The sequence below is a fragment of the Platichthys flesus genome, chromosome 10 (assembly GCF_949316205.1).
Source record: "Platichthys flesus chromosome 10, fPlaFle2.1, whole genome shotgun sequence".
NCBI lineage: Eukaryota > Metazoa > Chordata > Actinopteri > Pleuronectiformes > Pleuronectidae > Platichthys > Platichthys flesus.
Window position 1 is genome coordinate 1,844,694 of NC_084954.1, and position 20,009 is coordinate 1,864,702.

Genomic DNA, 20,009 nt, shown 5'->3' on the forward strand with positions numbered 1-20,009 from the left:
CCCTCCCTCCCTGCCCCCCCGACAGGTTATCTCAGTCGACCGGCTTAAAATAGAGCCGAGTCAGACTCGGTGACGCTTCAGGGGAACCAGGCGCTTCTTCAGAAAACTGAATTTACTCCGCCGGCTCGAATCCGCCGGCAACTGTGACAGAGTTTGGGATTTTATGAAATGTCGTCCAAACAAACGTGAAGTTGTGAGTCTGTGTGTGTTTCCACATTGAGACTCTGCAGCAGTGGAGCTGAAGTTAGACGCTGCCGGCTGCAGCCTGATAAGACATCATCACATTTATCACTCCACTGCTGCAGCACGGTGACAGCTGCACGTCAGAAGTCAAGATACTCACAAGGTATTTATACAACATAGAGTATATAACTTTACTACACAATATACTGCAAATAAAGACACATAATATTCAAACTGAACTTTAAGCCTCTGTCAAGGACAATTGACAGTTAATTGTGTTTGAAGGGATTAAAAGATGAATTGATTAGTTGCTTCAGTGATTCGTTATTTGAGGGTTACAGTAAAAGGTCAGCGGAGTATATGTGGGAAAATAAAATCATCTTTCATGAGGTCCTCTTTAATATTTACATCCTCTCCTCTATTAAAACACAACTCACGAGTCGTTTGCTGCCAATTTAAAGCCTTTTTGTCTCCAGTCAAAGTCACAGAGGACACGTGGACACAGGAGCGTCTCCGTCCGTCCTCTCCTCTGTGGTTTATATCCAGTCTGCAGCAGCAGCTCAGGACCGGACTGTGGGTCCACTGCTGATAACAACACCTCGTCTACAAGAAGAACCACCTCTGTCTTCGTGTAGGTCGTCCCCCTGAGCTCTCCGTCCTGCTTTGTCCGTCCTCACTCAGCGGCTGCGTTAAACTCACCTCTGACCTCAGCTTGTGGCTTCAAATGTTCCTTCCTTCTTTAAATAAAAAGACTGACGACCTTTGACCTCTGCCCAGAGCATCTCAGCTCACGGTGACGTACCTGATAAACTGTGATGACCTTTGACCTCCTCCGACTCTTTTTAGCCGACTGTGACATGACTGAAGATGTGTTTCCAAGTTGACGTCTTCGTCTTCTACGTGTCTGGCTCCTCTTCTTCATCCTGAGACAGAAACCTCATCCACTCATCCACTCGCTCACTGGGAAGCTTCCAGACATTTTCCTACTGTTTTCAGCTTCTCTCTCTTGTTTCCTGTCTCTCTTTAATATCTATTGCACAAAACAACAAAATCTAACTCGCTCATCCGTCCATCACAGGAACTAACGCCGTTTGACCTCCTTGATACTTTGAATCCGGCTGCAGTGAGTCGAGCCTCACAGGGTCGATTAGACGAGGAGGCGCCGGTGGAGCAGCTCCGTCAAGTCGAAGAGAACGACTTGTGTCCCCACAGCAGGAGGGCGGGGGTGTGTGAATGTGCTCAGGAAGATCAGACAGGAAGAAGAAGAAGGATAGAAACACTCATTTAGCCGTTCGCCGCCACCTGAAGCCCTCAGCTTCGCTTCCCGGCCTCCTGCTGAAACATGAAATATTCATCTCATGCATATTTTGCAGGGAACTGCCTGAACTGCCTTCGCTCTGGATCCTCCTTCATTACAGCTGGATAACAAAGCTCATTGGATTCCCCCCCCCCCCGGTCGCAGATAAACCCCCAGACTTTATTCATCGTTTGTCTCCTGCTGATGTTTCACCAAACACGCGAGAACACCACAATTCCTCTGCCTCACACATGGAAACAGAGAAATGTTCACTTCCTTTCTTTTCTTAACTTCCTATTTTCTCCCCCTCATTCTTTGCTCCTCCTCCTCCTCCTCCTCCTCCTCGCTCCTGCAGCCGGGAACCAGAGGAACCGAGCGTTTCTTCCTGAGGATGTCACGACTCCTCCAAACGCTACTAAACAAACGCCGTGAGCCGGGAACTTCCCCCGGGGACAGGATCGACTTCCTGTCAGCAGAGGAAGTGATGATTATCTGCACCACACCAGGTTAAGCCACTTCCCTCAAACCCTGTCATTGTCTCGGAGCTCCCGGAGAGGACGGGGGGGATTAGGAGCTGAAGCCCGGGAAGCTAATCTCTGGATGTTTCAACACCTTTCCTCATCTGACACCCTTATCCTCCACCAGCTCCTTGTTCTCCTGCTGAACCTCTCCGGTGACGACACGGTGGGAAACATCAGAACTCGGCAGGTTCTTCCTGTCGGGGTTTGGATGACAGGAGAAGATCTGTGGACAAAGAGAAACCAGATCATTGTTGTCCCATGTTACAGCGAAATTAGAAGTTTTAAAGGTCATTACTTTTTAATTCATTCATTATAATGTCAAAATAAAGAGATATAGAGAATCTGACTGAAACCATTCATGCAGATCAGTATTTACTATTTATTGTTTTAAAAGCAGGTTTTCAAGCTTCATACAAACCTAATAAGATTCTGTCCTTATGGAAAGTATTATTATTCAGTTAATTTAATAATCCATTAATTCCTTTTATATATCGGCATAAAACTGCTTAGTTCTATTTTGCATAATAAAAACTTAAAATTCTCTTTATATATTTTTGCTGGTAAATTTTAAATTCAGTCATTTATATTCTGGTGGATAGAGAATCTTTTTTTTCATTGCACCGAGTTCCAATGTTGAAAAGTTACTTTGTGAAATTGCAAACATAAACATAAAGAAAAACTCTTTTATTGTGGCGGAGCTGCTGCTGCAGTTTGGAGATGTCAACAAGAGAAACTTCAAAATAAAGTCGGTGAGATGACTCAGCAGTTTTCAGTCTGTGGACGTGATCTTCTGCTCCTGAATCTGAATCTAGAAGCTTCTCTCGACAGTGAGGAGACTCTGACACCAGGAGAGAATCTGGTTATGGAGATAAAACTAGAAAAAAAAGAACACAGCAGACCCGAGGCTGTGTGTGAATACTCACAAAATACACACATTATAGACACACAGGAAGTTTCCAGGAAGGAAGTGTGGTAGAGCTGTGGGGTCACCAGAGGTCACCGCCACCTGGGAGGAGGCTTTTGTGTGTGATTGATGTTTCCCTGCAAACAGAAGCAGTTTACCTCACCTCTGCTCTTATCATGGAGCGCGGTTTGTGTGTGTGTGTGTGTGTGTGTGTGTGTGTGTGTGTGTGTGTGTGTGTGTGTGTGTGATGGGGGGGGGTATTAAAGGTGTAGAGGAACATGCTTCTGTCTGATAAAGTTTTTCTCGCTTCTCTCACTTCACCTGAACTTAAACTTTCCTCTCAGTGTTTCCTCGCTGCCGGTTCTCACGTCCTGTTCAGATCCTGCTGTGAAACTGACTTGCTAAATTCCTTTTCACTTTATGCAAATCTCCCCACAATGACGACGGTTGCACGGTGTTGCGTACGGTACGCCCGCTGACACAACGTGCCGCTCCCTTCAGGTCTCACGAGCAGCTCGACACCAGGGAGCCGGGGTGAATAATAGATGTGTGTTACTTCACCCAAAAGTTTGAATGATTCAGGAGGGGGCAGGAGGAGGTGCAGGGAACTGGGAGGAACGATGACCATGTTCTCTGCACCACCGCCCGCTGGCTGGTTCCATCGAAACACACAGGCTCACAGTGCTGAACGCATCAGGTATGAAACCGTCACAGGAGACACTGCTCAGATAAACAAAGGGAAACACTGAGCAAAGGTAGAGCTTCTGTAGCTGCTGATACAAAGCCCCCCCAGCAGAGGCCTGGATGTAACAAGTTGAATGGGAAGCAGTGAGAAAGAGCCGGAGCTGTGTGGGAGCGTTTCTGCATCGAGGCTCCAAATTAAACAGACCATCTAATCCAGTGGCCCGCCCGCTCACAGGGTGCACGTGGAGGCCGGAGAGGGTTGAGGGTCTTAGAGGGTTTTAGAGTTAAGCATCGTGAGCTCTGACTCCAGCACTGAGGTGATCCCACTGCAGACACCAGAGAGGAGAGTTCCACTTCCTCCCCCGAAGGAGAACACAAGGTTTCTTTAATCCGTCACCCAGATGAGTTGAGTCTGATGAGATTTATTATTCTATTTGTTCGAGAAATGGAGTTGGGCCGTGCAGCATTTCCTGGTTCTCTCACTTCCTTGTGTAGTCAAAAGGAAGAGTTGGGTCCATCCGGTCCTGAGAAGACACGAATTTCATCATCTGATCGAAATGAACGAGGTCGTACTTATTTGTGAAACGTGAAAATACGAACTCTGTGTTCGTATAACTCACGCATATCAGCTGCAAAGACTGAACACATTTCTTTATTTCTATGATGCCGCCATGTTCCCTTCTTTAAAAACACTATTTGATTTATTAATGCTTCATTCGATCTGATGCACGTGTGTATTCATTATAGATTTAATATGTTAAATGACGTGCGACTGATTCAAAGCTCTGAAAGTGAATATTGTTGCCTTGATTATATTTCACTGTGTAAACTCATCTTACACAGTCAATGATCAGAGACCCCCCCCTCCTCGCAGCCTCAGCTCGTGGTTGGTTGATCTTCTCTTGGACAGACGCCCTCACGGATCTGCTCACCTCGGGTGTTTACTGTTGCTGCTCTCGGGATTCGCTCCGCCGACTGTTTCCTCTGCAGAGGTGTCGTAGTGACTCATCCAGAGGAAACTCATCTGCAGCAAGAAAAACCCATCGTTCAAACCTGTCGGCAGAAACACTCGTCAGCACATCCTCGCCCTTTCCTTCCTTATTTCTAGTCTTACACCACAGGTACTGATTGGAGCGTTTAACTTAAAGAATAATTACCACATCATTGATCAGAGATACTGTTCTAAAGTTTCAAAAAAGAAATTTACAGATACAACAGCTTCTATTTGTAGTCTAATGGATCTTAATCACAAAACAATAAGTAGTTGGAATCACCGCTGACCTTTAATGACATGTTGTGATTCCCAGTGAAGTCTGAGTGACGCTCCAGTTCTTTCTAATGGTTGAGAAGTGACAGGCAGCAGAGAGAGAGCACGGTGACATTTACCAAAGGTCACAGGCGGGATGTGAACCCACGATATCATCATACGCACCTTAGTCCGAGCCCCACCAGCGCCAGGATGAATCCTCCTCCTCCTCCTCCTCCTCCTCCTCTCTGACTGACTCCTCCTCCTCCTCCTCCTCTCTGACTGACTCGTCCTCTGAAGGTCAACACACGATTAATGAGCCGATTGCTGACGGAGGACACGTGTCCGACACCGCGGCCTTCCTCTCTCCGTCCTCCTGTAATGATCATTTCTCTTATCTACACAGACTCTCTCCCAGCAGGAGGTTCTGAAACAGTCTGGAGGACGAGCATGCCAAAAACAGTCATTATAGGCTACTTTCAATTTATGAAAGCTCTCCTTCTTGTAATTCACCCAGAGTGGAGCTGTACAGAGAGGGGTGCAGTAGGCTCTAAACAAATTAATCTTAACATCAACTGTCCAGTGGTGGAATTTTCATGAACTGTTGATATTTCACAAGCAGATGAATCAGTCACAGTTAAGAGTTAAAGTGTTAGAGTGAAGTCCATAAGGGAGGTGCAGAGTTGTTACTGGGTGCAGAGCTGCTTGTACATTTGTTTCAGGTTTTACAGGTTTTATCATCCAGCATCTCAAGCTCCACCCTCTCCTGACACACCTGAGAAACCAGGAAGCATCTGTTCCTCCCTGAAGAGACGCAGGCTGAAAACCAGACGATCACATTCACCTTCCAAACCAAACTGAACCAAACCAGACCAAACGTCCTGAGTGAGTCCAGCTACAGGAGAGAAGAGTGAAGCTACAACCTGCCGACACTCCACACACTGACCGTGAGTTTAACAAACACCTCGACTCAGAGGGGAAGTGAACCTCAGTGAAGTTCATGGAGCTGTGACTGATTGACTGTCTGTTTTCAGCTTCACCTGGAGACTCAATGGCTTCCAGATCAGAAGAGGATCTCTGCTGTTCCGTCTGCCAAGATGTCTTCAGAGATCCTGTCATTCTGTCATGTAGCCACAGCTTCTGTAAAGACTGTGTGGAGAGCTGGTGGAAAGAGAAAGAAGAAAAAGAGTGTCCACTTTGTAAGAGAAGATCTTCAAGGTCAGAACCACCTTGTAACCTGGTGTTGAAGAACCTTTGTGAGGCCTTCATACTGGAGAGAGATCAGAGCTCTTCACATGCTCTCTGCAGTCTGCACTCAGAGAAACTCAGACTCTTCTGTCTGGACCATCAGCAGCCAGTGTGTGTCATCTGCAGAGATTCAGAAAAACACACTGACCACAGATTCAGACCCATCGATGAAGCTGCACAACAACACAAGAAGCAGCTTCAGGAAACTCTGGAGCCCTTGAAGAAGAAGTTACAGAGTTTTAAACGTGTTAAAGTCGAGTTTGAACAAACAGCAGAACACATTAAGGTCCAGGCCGGACTCACAGAGACGCAGATCAAGGGGCAGTTTAAAAAGCTTCATCAGTTTCTGGAGGAGGAAGAGGAGGCCAGGATGGCTGCACTGAGGGAGGAAGAGGAGCAGAAGAGTCGGATGATGAAGGAGAAGATTGAGTCTCTGAGTAAAGACATGAAGGCTCTTTCAGACACAATCAGAACCACAGAGGATGAGCTGAGAGCTGAAGACGTCTCGTTCCTGCTCAACTACAAGGCTGCAGTGGAACAAGTCCAGCAGCGCCCCCTGCTGGATGATCCACAGCTAGCCTCAGGAGCTCTGATAGACAAGGCCAAACATCTGGGCAACCTGAGCTTCAACATCTGGAACAAGATGAAGGACGTGGTCTCCTACAGTCCTGTGGTTTTCGACCCAAACTCTGCTGGTCCATGGCTCGTCCTGTCTGAAGATCTGACCAGTTTGAGACGTGGAGAGAAACAGAAGCTTCCTGACAATCCAGAGAGGTTTGATAAACACGCCTCAGTCCTGGGATCTGAGGGTTTTATCTCAGGGACTCACAGCTGGGACGTCCTGGTTGGAGACAGTACAAGATGGGTACTGGGTGTAAGAGCAGAGTCTGTCCAGAGGAAGGGAGACAAACAGTCTGGATACTGGGGACTATTGTTCTATGAAGGTAAATACACAGCAGTGTCACTATCAGCCTCATCTGTTTTCTCTGTGCAGAAGATCCAGAGGATCAGAGTGAAACTGGACTGGAACAGAGGAGAACTGTCGTTCCATGATCTTGATGTTAACAAACACATTCACACGTTCAGACACACTTTCACTCAGAAGATGTTTCCATTCTTTAGCATTAGAGATCACATGAAGCTGTTACCTGTGAAAGTCTCTGTGACCCTGGATCAGAAACGTTAGAGATAAAGATTTTATTGATCATGTTTATTTCTTCAAGAGAAATCTGCCGAGTTTACAGGTTACTGTAAAGTTTTGTTTATTTCCACTTTTACTTCTCACTCATTTTTATTTCTCCTGTCGACTTTTCCACGTGTGTAAAAAGATTAGATTTTTTTCTGATCTATATCTTTGGTTTGTTTTTTACTTTCATGAAAAATGTTTTTTATCATTTCGATTTTGTGTGGATCCATGAAGTCGAGCAAACTGAAAACACATTTATCAATAACAGCTGATCATTGTTCTTGTTCTGCCCCTCAAATGTATGCTATGTTTAGTTATGCAACAGCTCCCCCTTGGGGAAGTTCAGGCATACAATATTGCCTGGGGTCAAGTTGTGATTCACTCGGATGTAATCCAGAGTTAATTTATCTGTGTCACATGTTGTTTATAGACGGCAGCTCCACTCGTAAGTTGTGTCATCCTTCTGCGGGTTAACGCATCGTGTTTTTACAAAACCTTTTACGCAAAGGTTTTTCCAAAGCACAACCTGCTGCTCCTGCCTACACCATGCCTCATCACACATCACAGGCTCCTCAGGATCGTGGATCACCACCACAACAATACATTTATTATGATTCCCCACTTCCTGAGCAAAGAACGTCTTACGGATCTAGTTATAATCATCCCCAAACAACTATCGATTTGGCTAAATATCTTGCATGCAGCAACCTAGTAACCTCAGGCCTCACTAAATTTGACGACCAACCAATGAACTATTGGGCGTGGAAAGCATCCTTTCTGACTGCTATTGCTGGTTTAGACCTATCTGCTGGAGAAGAACTCTACCTGCTATCCAAGTATCTGGGTAAAGAGTCAGCAGAACAGGTGAGTAGACTCAAGGAAGTCAACGTCAATAAACCAAATGGTGAACTGTTAATGGCATGGGACACCCACATACTGCTCAACGGAACATCGTGACGACAACTTAGGACAAACAATCTTCACTCGAACCGTTGATGACCATAAAGTGGAGAACATGATGTTTCTCCAGATCGGGGAAGCTGAGTTCCATCAAGACAGCTCGAACAGCTGGGTGGGACCACTACCCTTCAGGTCACCAAGAAAGAGACTGTCTTATAATAAAAAGCAGACACACAACCGCCTTGTGTCTCTGCGGCGCACACTCGAGAAGCGGCCGCAGATGAAGGCTTATTTCATAGAGTTCATGGAAAACATGCTCAGCAAAGGACACACAGAAGTTGCTCCACCTCTGAAACAAGGACAAGAGTGCTGGCATCTACCCCTGTTTGGCGTATCTCATCCTAAGAAATCAGATAAGATCCGTGTGGTTTTCGATCCAGTGCAACATATGAAGAAGTTTCACTCAACGAGGTCCTTCTCACAGGCCCTGACCTCAATAATAGCCTGATAGGTGTACTAACAAGATTCAGAAAGGAGCAGGTGGCCATTATTGCTGACAAGCAACTCCCCAAAGACATGGAAATGGACTGGAGTAGTTGGAGGTGGAAGCAAGTTTTCAAAACCTGGCCGACACCTTTTTGGAGTAGGTGGAGACGTGAATGTCTCAAGACCCTGCAGTTTCATCACAAGTGGCAGACGGAAAGGTCAAACCTTCAAGACGGGGAATGTGTTCCCCTGAAAGACAATCAGGCTCGGAGAAACGAATGGCCCATGGCCATCATCACAAAGACTTTTCCAGGCAGGGATGGACTAGTTCGGAAAAAAGAGGTTGAGGTCTTCAAGGACGGATCTAAAAATACTTTTTCTCGTCCCGTTACAGAAGTGGTCCTGCTTCTGTCTCCAAAAACGGACTCTTGTTAAGTGATATGGGATCTTTAAAGACCCCAGACAAGGAGTGTTCTGCCCCTCAAATGTATGCTATATTTAGTTATGCAACAGCTCCCCCTTGGGGAAGTTCAGGCATACAATATTGCCAGGGGTCAAGTTGGGATTCACCCGGATGTAATCCGAAGTTAATTTATCTGCGTTACATGTTGTTTATAGACGGCAGCTCCACTCGTAAAGTGTGTCATCCTTCTGCGAGTTAATGCAGCGTCTTTTTACAAATTTCAATAAAGTTCACGAAAATACCTACCGTGGAGTTTTTTGACTGTTTAAGCTGGTTGGATAGTTAGCGCCTGCGTTAGCGAGACCGACACAGTTCACATTCAACTAACTTTATTAAAACTCATACATGAGACATGATTCATGTTTAATCACATAAAGTCTGTTCACATATGAAATAATCCAACATATATGAACATTTGTCTGTTTGATGTGATGAAGCCAAAATGATTCTGTCTGTAAAAGTGTTTATTCAACAGCAGCCTGGTGATGTGATTTTAATATTGTGATCAAAGTAATAAAAACTATGAAACAGAAACAGAGTTCTGACCTTTTTAAGTTAGTTTAATTCTGCTCTAAAGTTGGGCATTTTAACGTTGGAGTCAATGAGACTTTCTGTTTCTTGGAGCCAGCCTCAAGTGGCCATCCAGTGAACTGCAGCTTTTTACACTTCAGTATCGGCCTCATTGCTCAGCCCAGGATGTTGCCCCTTGGTCATAACCTGTGATAGGTCTGAGTGAGTGGTTGGGTCCACTTCAAAAGGGGGGCAGACACTATCAGGGTATCACACTGTCCAGCCTCCAAGGGGACGTCTATGCCAGGGTCCTGGAGAAGAGTCTCTGACTGATTCAGACAGAGCAACACAGATTCCATTCTGTCAAGGGGGGTCATGGTTTGTGGACTTGAAGACGGAGTATGAATGAACCCAGGGAACTCGGTGCAGAGTCCTGCAGACTCAGACTCAGACATCAGCTGGGAGGAGATCAGAACCTCCAACCCAGAGCCCCTGATCATGTGAAGCTTTTCGACCAGTAGATCTAGATTCACGTCCAAACCCATGAGATGAGCAGAAGATTTTCATGGATACAAGCGGGTGAGTGAGCTCGAAGTAGATCTTACGGTGGCCCTGAGAGCTCAACAAACAGCAACTTAAGAAAACACATGCAAGTTGACAAAACACATGCAAGTTGACAAAACACAAGCAAAGTAAGAAAACATCTCCATCAATTTCACAACACAACACAACACATTACAGAAACGTGCTGCAAATAGACACAAGTGCTGCAAATAGACGAACACGCAGCAAATAGAGGCGACAACACAACGGAAATGTTTCCAGAGGACAGGTAAAAGGGAAGGACACCGGAGACACTAAAACGTCCAATAAACTATACAATTCCGGTTCTGCACAGGGGTCGGCAACCCGCGGCTCTTCAGCCCCTCTGCAGTGGCTGTACAGTTCAGTGTTGTGCATCCTCTATTTGCAGCGCTTGTGTCTATTTGCAGCACGTATGACTATTTGAATGCGCGTTTCTGTAATGTGTTGTTTTGTGTTGTGAAATTGATGAAGATGTTTTCTTACTTTGCTTGTGTTTTGTCAACTTGCATGTGTTTTCTTAAGTTGCTGTTCGTTGAGCTCTCAGGGCCACCGTAAGATCTGCTGCTGCTTCTCCTGAAAAGAGAGAGAGGAGGTTCAGGCATTTATTCTATTTTCTGACATTGCTTCTGTCCATTTGTTTGCACTTTGCTTCTGTCTCTTTAAATCGACTTCAGCTCTACAGTGACGTCACAGACTCCCCCCACTGCACTTCCTGTTTATATTTAACTTTCACTTTCTAGCAGAGCGACCTCTGAACATTGAACACTCACCAGGTAACGATCATATTCAAGCAGTTATTTTACAACCAAGTCTCTCGTCTGTGTGAACTTGTTGCTGCCAAATGACTTTAGACAAGTTATCAAATCAGTGGCTTGAGTTACTTTTTACAATCGTGTCCTGACAGACCAGAGAAACCAGGAAGCATCTGTTCCTCCCTGAAGAGACGCAGGCTGAAAACCAGACGATCACATTCACCTTCCAAACCAAACTGAACCAAACCAGACCAAACGTCCTGAGTGAGTCCAGCTACAGGAGAGAAGAGTCAAACTACAACCTGCCGACGCTCCACACACTGACCGTGAGTTTAACAAACACCTCGACTCAGAGGGGAAGTGAACCTCAGTGAAGTTCATGGAGCTGTGACTGACTGACTGTCTGTTTTCAGCTTCACCTGACAACTCAATGGCTTCCAGATCAGAAGAGGATCTCTGCTGTGCCGTCTGCCATGATGTCTTCAGAGATCCTGTCATTCTGTCATGTAGCCACAGCTTCTGTAAAGGCTGTGTGAAGAACTGGTGGAAAGAGAAAGAAGAAAAAGAGTGTCCACTTTGTAAGAGAAGATCTTCAAAGTCAGAACCACTTTGTAACCTGGTGTTGAAGAACCTGTGTGAGACCTTCTTACAGGAGAGAGATCAGAGCTCTTCACATGCTCTCTGCAGTCTGCACTCAGAGAAACTCAGACTCTTCTGTCTGGACCATCAGCAGCCAGTGTGTCTCATCTGCAGAGATTCAGAAAAACACACCGATCACAGATTCAGACCCATCGCTGAAGCTGCACAACAACACAAGAAGCAGCTTCAGGAAAATCTGGAGCCCTTGAAGAAGAAGTTACAGTGTTTTGAACGTGTTAAAGTTAAGTTTGAACAAACAGCAGAACACATTAAGGTCCAGGCTGGACTCACAGAGACGCAGATCAAGGGGCAGTTTAAAAAGCTTCATCAGTTTCTGGAGGAGGAAGAGGAGGCCAGGATGGCTGCACTGAGGGAGGAAGAGGAGCAGAAGAGTCAGATGATGAAGGAGAAGATTGAGTCTCTAAGCAGAGACATAACGTCTCTTTCAGACACAATCAGAACCACAGAGGACGAGCTGAGAGCTGAAGACATCTCGTTCCTGCTCAACTACAAGGCTGCAGTGGAACGAGTCCAGCAGCGCCCCCTCATGGATGATCCACAGCTGGCCTCAGGAGCTCTGATAGACAAGGCCAAACATCTGGGCAACCTGAGTTTGAACATCTGGAACAAGATGAAGGACGTGGTCTCCTACAGTCCTGTGGTTCTCGACCCAAACTCTGCTCATCCAGTATTTGTCCTGTCTGAAGATCTGACCAGTTTGAAACAAGAAGAGAGACAGAAGCTTCCTGACAATCCAGAGAGGTTTGATAAACACGCCTCAGTCCTGGGATCTGAGGGTTTTATCTCAGGGACTCACAGCTGGGACGTCCTGGTTGGAGACAGTACTTACTGGTTACTGGGTGTGTCAGCAGAGTCTGAACAGAGGAAGGGAAACAATCTGTCTGAAACATGGAGAATAGTGTTCCATGAAGGTAAATACTCAGCAGATTCACCATCAGCATCATCTGTTCTCTCTGTGCAGAAGATCCAGAGGATCAGAGTGAAACTGGACTGGAACAGAGGAGAACTGTTGTTCTCTGATCCTGATACTAACAAACACATTCACACCTTTAGACACACTTTCACTCAGAAGATGTTTCCATTCTTTAACATTGGAGATCGTCACCCAGTGAAGCTGTTACCTGTGAAAGTCTCTGTAACGCTGGATCGAAAATTTATCAATAACAGCTGATCATTGTTCACATTCAACAAACTTTATTCAAACTCACACATGAGACATGATTCATGTTTAATCACATTAAGTCTGTTCAAAAATCCAACATATATGAACGTTTGTCTGTTTGATGTGATGAAGCCAAAATAATTCAAAAAAGTGTTTATTCAACAGCAGCCGAGTGATGTGATTTTAATATTGTGATTAAAATAATAAAAACTATGAAACAGAAACAGAGTTTTGACCTTTTTTAATTTGAGATGTAAACATAACATTATCTGAAGCACCTGTTCCTCCCTGAAGAAAATATCTTTCTGACAGTAACATTTATTGAATGCCCCAAGTCACAACATATAATGGTGTCACACTTAAGATATAATAATCACAACAAAATGTACAATAATTTGATGATGTCATACTTTTTACTTCACTCACACACAAATTAATAAGCAAACTTGAGCTGATTTGAATTCATACAATTTATACAAACTTCTTCTTGACAAAGTTAATATTTTGTAATAACTTATCTTTACTTCAGCAGAACTTCCTCTGAACATTGAACACTGAGCAGATCACGATCATATTCAAGCAGCTATTTTACAACCAAGTCTCTTGTCGGTGTGTGTGTGTGTGTGTCTGTGTGTGTGTGTGTGTTGGCTTTGGTGTAAATTTGGAGAAGTGTCACTTCCCTAAGCAAGTTTTCCTTCGCGTGGTTTTTCTTATTTCCGTTTTCCAGATGTCACACTTGCCTGCACAAGTGATGACATACGCACACACACACAACACACACAGACAGACACACACACGTCACACTGTCTTTACAGTAAGTCATTAGTGAGGAATTTGCATCACACACAGTTATCATGCGAGGATCCTCCCATCTGCTCCCTCTCCTGCCGGCCTCATTACCGGAGCTCCCGTCGATAACAGACTCCTGCTTCTGTTTTTAAAGGCTCCATAAATTATTCAGTAATTAAGAGGTTTGTGCTGATGCCTTTATTCAGGAAGTCCTCCTCCTCCTCCTCCTCCACCTCCTCCACCTCCTCCTCCTCCTCACAGCTCTGCAGGAGGAGACGTGACACATGAAACACGGAAACTCCTGGTGTAGGCGCAGCCAACGTTTCTTCTTCTGGTTATTTACCTTTTTCATTTGCACAATCTTGTTTTCTGCAACTGGGGAAATCTACGGATGAAATATTAATATTGTGACGTGACAACATTTTGCCTGGGACCTTTTTTATCTTTGTTTGATAAAATGACATTGTCCTGTCGGCAGATTTAAATTAAATTGGGGCCAAAGGACAAGTGGATGCAGAGTTAGTTCAAAAATAAGTATTTTAACAGTTAATGATATAGAGCAAAATAAAAATAGTGTGTCAGATATTAGTTATTTTTCATAAAAAAAACATGAATTATTTCTCTGGGAAACTGGAAATGTTTAAAATTACATCTCACAAAGTCCTGAATCTTCTCCCTGATCCAGATTCAAACCAGGTTTCATGAGTTCTTCTCTGAATCTGCACCTGAACCACCAAGTTTCATTGGAATCTGTTCAACACTCCTTCATATTGTTAGAAGAATCAAAGGAGCGAGGACGACGTCTGATAATCTGAAGTGAAAAGCCTCATGGATCCAAACACCAGAAAATATCTATTTGTTTTAATGTGGAATTATTTGCTGGGAACTGGAGAAAAAGGGTCAATTTATTTATAGTTCCTCCGTCTTCTATTCCTTCTGGTTCATTCCTCAGCGTTCTATTTATTCTCTCTCACTTCTCCTCCCTCTCCTTCCTTCTCTCTTCCATTACTCACGTTTACATTCTCTCATCCCCATTCCATCTTCCATCATACCCTCCTCCCTCCTCCTCCTCCTCCTCCTCCTTCTCTCCCATCAGGGTTCTGGTTATGTAAGAGCTTAGCGTGTTGATGTGATGCAAATGGAAGAGTGAAGGCTGCCAACCTGAACACGCACACACACACACACAAACACACACCTGTATAAATCCCTGAACGTACACACAGCCAAAAGCATATGGACGCTTGGACATTATGATGATTAGATTCTCTGTCAATCTTCTATAATTGTTTAATTGACTCACTAATGTGATCACTTGTAGACGTAGGATTATTTTTAGTGGACTCTCAGTTCACCGTCATGTTTCATCCGGTCGGTTTGTTTGTTGTGGTGAAAGTATTGAACAAGAAAGAACTTTCTCACAGTGGAACATTCTTCTCTTCACCCCCCCTCATGTTGTGGGTCCATGGTTCTGCTGCACTGGTCACACTGAGACCAGTCAGCGTTACACAAACCTACCGCGCTGCACGTAGGAAACACACAACCCGACACTCACCAGCGTTTGTGGGAGGAAGTGAACAGTGGCTGCCGGGCGACCACTCGGCCCCAGTCCCACTCTAATGGGCCCATTAGTCACTGGAACAGACTGGGAGTGATTATGAGCAATCAGGCTGTACTGGGAAAGAGCACCGAGAGGGATGGAGGCTGGGAGAGAGGAGAGGAGGAGAGGAGGAGAGGAGGAGAGAGGAGGGAGGAGGAGAAGGAAACAGTAGATGGAAGCAGAGGGGACAGTATCAGAGAGAAAAGATGAGGCAGGCAGCACGGAGGCCGAGAGGAGGAGAAGGAGCAGGAGGAGCAGGAGGAGCAGGAGGTCCCTGAGCTGTGATTATCGCTCCGCACATAAAGGTTAATGAAGTCATTCAGAGAAGAAAAATAAAACATTGATCGTCTCCTCAGCCTCCGACTGAGAATCAGACAGATCGAAGGAAACGGCTCAAACTCAGAGGCCGACGATGCTGAAGAGAATCATTCATCAACATCAGCACGGAGGGGAAGCACAGTGTGTGTTTAACATGTGTGTGTTTGTGTGTGTGTGTGTGTGTGTGTGTGGTTAAAAAGCCTCCACCATCGACTCCACAACAGCATGGAGCACTATGGCCGTGGTTGCCATGGTGGCTTCTCGTTAAGGAGTTAATTAATTAACTGCTCTGAGGATTTGAACCTTTGGCTGACGAGGTCGTTTCAGAGACAAAATAAAACAAACATTTAAATTAAGAGTGAAAAGGTGAAAGTTGAGATTTGCTAATAAGTGAACAACTTTGTTTTCTGCAGGTGAAATTATTTATATAGATCAATGTAGATTATTTCTTTGTCTATTTAGCTATTTTACCACCTTCTCTGTATATTTACATTCACTCTACTAAGGTCTATTTATTGAGGCACAGTTTCATTTATTGCTAATATAAATAAGTTTTACCACAATTCACTGTGATGATCCAACAAACTGAATCTGCTCCTGTCACCAGTTGAGCTGAATCATCACTTTAAACATGATCACAATAATAACCAGGGTAATTGGCTCCTCTGTTTGTTTTCTGATCCCTCTTCACAGGAGTCATTTTGATCTAATGGTCCGTTTAATCTGCCTCGTTCTCTTCTTCTCCTCCTCCCTCCCTCCCTCTCTCTCTCCATCTTTGTTTCCTCCTTCTTTGTCTGAAACGGAGCGAGTAGCTAAACACTAAACAAGATAATAGAGGCGCAGATTTGCTTACAAGAGGCTGATATGCACATAATTCTCATGAGGGAATAATGGAACTTATTCTTTTGTTTGTTACAAATCTAATTCAACAGGCGTCTGCTTTACACTTTCACTTGGTTTAAAAAAGTTCCTTTTTGTGAGTTGAACATCTGAAACCAGCGACTGATCACAACACAATTGAAATTGAATTGAATGAACATAAACAAGATTAATAAATGTCTTTCATTTGTATGATATCAAATGTTTGCTGTGGTTTGCAGCTCTGTAAAGAAACGTTAGGGACACGTTGAGCAAAGAAGAAAATCAGCTGTAATGAAACGTTAGAATAAAGTTGAGGTTCTAATTAAATGAGGAAATAATCATGAAGTTATGAGAATAAAATCTTAAACAAGAAAAAGCCAGTAAGAGAATAACTTCATATTTAAATGTGAAAATTAAGGTAACGTTGTAATGAGACAAGAATTCTCCACATTCCTCATTAAAATGCTAAAATGACATGTTCCCTATAATCCTGACTTTATCCAAATATAACGACTTTATTCTTAGGATGTTATGAGTAAAACATCTTTCCTTCCTGAAAGTGTCCCTGAGACTCAGTGTAAAACATGTCCGACCTTCGTCAGCCGCTCGTCTTCGTCCTCACCTGCTCTGTGTTTGAGGAGAGAAGCTGTGAACTCATTATCTGTGAGCTCCTGTTAAATCACGTCTCTAATGAACAGCAGCCGAGCTGAATATGAACATAATCATTTTAGAGCCTCGACGATTCTCCTGCATGCAAATGAGGTTTGTAGTGAATCCTAATCAAGTGTAAAGAGAAATAATTTCACCCAATCAAACACAGGGGGTTCCTGCTGCTGCGTTTACACTCTGCTCTCGTCTCTTTTATTTATGTGGAGATTAATTTGATTTAATCGACTGTGTAAATATTGGTCTCCACTGGAATTAATTAGAAGATGAAATAACGAGGAGAAGATAAACTGAGATCTGCGTCTGGGAGTAAAAACCTCGTGAACATGAACGTGCACGGCTCAGTGGGACGTTCTCCAGGGTTTGATTTAGCAGGAGAAACTCTGGAGAAGGTTCAGGAGTGAAAACAGCGTCTGTGACTGTCTGTGATTCCACTGACATCATGAAATCAAGATGTCCGACCTCAACATCCAACATCTACAGACACGAACACACAGTTAAAAACACGAGGACACATTTCTTTATCTCATGTAGTGAAATCTTTACTTTAGCAGCAAACTCACTCAACAGTACGCAGGTTGTAACATCAGCAGCAGCAGCAGAGGCGTTCAGGGACACCTCGTTAAACACTGTTGTGTGTGTGTGTGTGTGGACACAGTGAAAAGGCCACATTCACTTTCACCTCTCAAGTGTCATTACTCCAACACAAAAAATCATAAAACCTTAAATAGAAAATAGATCCTGAACGCCTCAGTGATCACCTCCAAGGAAAAGACAAGACCTCGTTAAATTAAATCCGTTCTGTCACAAAATAATCCGGAAAATCCCCAAACTGAAATACCAGCCTAAAAAAAATGCACTAAAATCTCACTATTTCATATTCAATAACCAACATTGGTTTGGTGAACCTGGGATTTCTTGTTCCAAGGCGTCGTTGCTGTGACACTTTGGCTTCGGAGACGCAGGCGGCTCGCGTCCGTCCACCAATCACAGAAGGCTTTAATCGACCTGAAAAATACAATCGGCCAATCACGGGTAGCGATGATTGATCCCACGCCACCCGATTGGCAGAAGCTTGTTTGGAGAACGTGGAGAAGCTGAAGTGTAGGAACAGGGTTTGAGAACGACAGGAAGTTGTTGACGTTGTTGTCTGTCAAGTACTCGAGTGATGAAGTGCCGGTTGAAGGATGAAGATGGTTTGTCCCACTCGTGTCTCCGGAGACTGAACGATGAAGAGGTTAAAACCAGGAGAGGAAGCTGCAGATGAAGTCTTCCTGCATGTCTCTCTTTCATAATCGTTGCTTCAGCAGCATTTGAACGACTGGTTTTCATCATGAAGTATTAAAACACAGTCATGTATATGTTATTAAAACAGCTTCATGTAACCTGACTGTGTGAATGATTGTCCCAGTCGAGCTTCCTTCCTTCACACTGTCTCTGGTTTCCTCTTCAGCACCTCTGTCTCTCTGTGTCCGTCCAGACGAGGACGAGCGGGAGGTTTTTAATTCTTCCTCTCAGACAGCTTCACAGTTCTCATCTGTGGCTGCAGCCATTTTGTTTCCCTTTGTCGTGAACACATGATACAGTCGGGGATCCGAAATGGAGCAGACCAGTAACAGAGGATGAGCCGAGGAGGTCGAAGCTGGAATCAGTCCTCGTACTCTCCGTCGCAGCCGTAATCTGGACGAGAAGAGAAGTTAAATGTGTTATTTAAAATCTAGAAGAAGTGAACAAGGCAAAAGGTTTTACTGGACGAGAGCAGAACGCTCAGGTTCCACAGATTTGTAGTGAAATGAAGTAAAAGGTTCAACACCCCGAGTCTGACCCTGACCTTTCACCTCTGAGGGAGTCACGGACTACAAACAAAGAGTTCCACTACACAAATCTATTAAGAAGCTTTTTTATTTTACTGCAGCCGAGTCAGAGACCTTCAAGTTTAACAGCCACAGACGTAAAGTGGAGAAATTTAATCTTGGCGCCGGCTCATTAAAGCTCAGCAGCAGTCGGAGCAGGAAACGGATCCGTGAGCCCGAGCGGGAGATTCATTAAAAAAACTCTTTCACAGTCAGAAGCTGAAATTCAAATGTTCAAATACAGAGACGGAGAAGTTGAACATTATCTTTTAATCTTTTATTAAAAGATTATCTGAGCCCTCATCACGATGTTCTAACTTTAATCAGTGTGAGAGTCTGCCTCAACTTTTATCTTGTGTCAAACACAGAAACATGATTAGTTGATTAATCACTTTATTTTCATGTTAATTGTTTTACTTTGTTTTAATGTCGACTGTAACGACATCAAATAACTAACTAACAACAAACAAGTAAACAAACATCAGTGTGATAAAACAACCTGACATGACAGAAACCTGCTTTGACAAATGTTTACTTGATGTCTGCTTTAACGCTTTAGGTCCATGACCCATCTGCTAACATGGAGGAGGCGGGGCTTAGGACTGAGGAGGAACTCACCGTTGCTGCCCATCATCTCCATGGCGCTCATGCAGGGGTCCTCTTCCTCCTCCTCTTCCTCATCGGCAGCCTCATCGTAGACGACCGGCCCGCTCTCCACCAGCACAGCGATGGCGGGGTCTCCCGCCGGCACCGGCAGGGGGTGGGAGGAGCCGACCTGAGCAAACAGAGATATTATCGTTCAGTGCATCGTTCTGTATTTTTTTATATTTTCCTCGGCGTGACATGAAGGTAAAATTTCCTCCCGAGGGAAATCTGAGCTCGATGTGATCTCACCTGCCCCACTTCCTCTAAACTGATATAAACATAATGTACAAGGAGCTGCAAGGCGGGGGGGGGGATTTCATCTGCTGCAGCCTCTGCACATACGACTAAACACAGAATCAGAGCAGAACCACGACCTTTATTATCTGACACTACATCTTAATTAAGGTTCTGACTTCTCCACACTGTGTTCCCCTCTGAGTCGAGCAGAACGGGGTCAGAGGTCAAACGCAGCCTCGGGGCAACGGCGCCCGTC

The 20,009-nt window shown here is 44.5% G+C and overlaps 3 protein-coding genes across 4 annotated transcripts in view; 2 read left to right on the top strand and 1 right to left on the bottom strand.

The window, feature by feature from the left end:
• The first annotated feature begins 5,538 nt into the window (after positions 1-5,538).
• On the top strand, positions 5,539-7,269 carry LOC133961503 (E3 ubiquitin-protein ligase TRIM35-like). Its single transcript, XM_062396630.1, has 2 exons — positions 5,539-5,782; positions 5,870-7,269. Exon 2 carries the CDS (start codon positions 5,887-5,889, stop codon positions 7,267-7,269), a length of 1,383 nt encoding a protein of 460 aa, XP_062252614.1. The 5' UTR covers positions 5,539-5,782; positions 5,870-5,886.
• Positions 7,270-10,918: 3,649 nt separating this feature from the next.
• On the top strand, positions 10,919-13,002 carry LOC133961502 (E3 ubiquitin-protein ligase TRIM35-like). The gene is made up of 3 exons (XM_062396629.1): positions 10,919-10,986; positions 11,118-11,291; positions 11,379-13,002. Exon 3 carries the CDS (start codon positions 11,396-11,398, stop codon positions 12,794-12,796), a length of 1,401 nt encoding a protein of 466 aa, XP_062252613.1. The 5' UTR covers positions 10,919-10,986; positions 11,118-11,291; positions 11,379-11,395; the 3' UTR covers positions 12,797-13,002.
• Positions 13,003-17,540: 4,538 nt separating this feature from the next.
• The window catches only part of brf1a (BRF1 RNA polymerase III transcription initiation factor subunit a), a 68,583-nt gene continuing 66,114 nt past the window's right edge, over positions 17,541-20,009 (bottom strand). For both annotated transcript variants that reach the window (XM_062396624.1, XM_062396623.1), the window contains exons 18-19: positions 19,490-19,646; positions 17,541-18,698 (exon numbers count right to left, since the gene is read on the bottom strand). In XM_062396624.1, the coding sequence (XP_062252608.1) occupies positions 18,667-18,698; positions 19,490-19,646 (189 nt within the window). In that variant the 3' untranslated portion in view covers positions 17,541-18,666. The remainder of the gene's footprint in view (positions 18,699-19,489; positions 19,647-20,009) is intronic.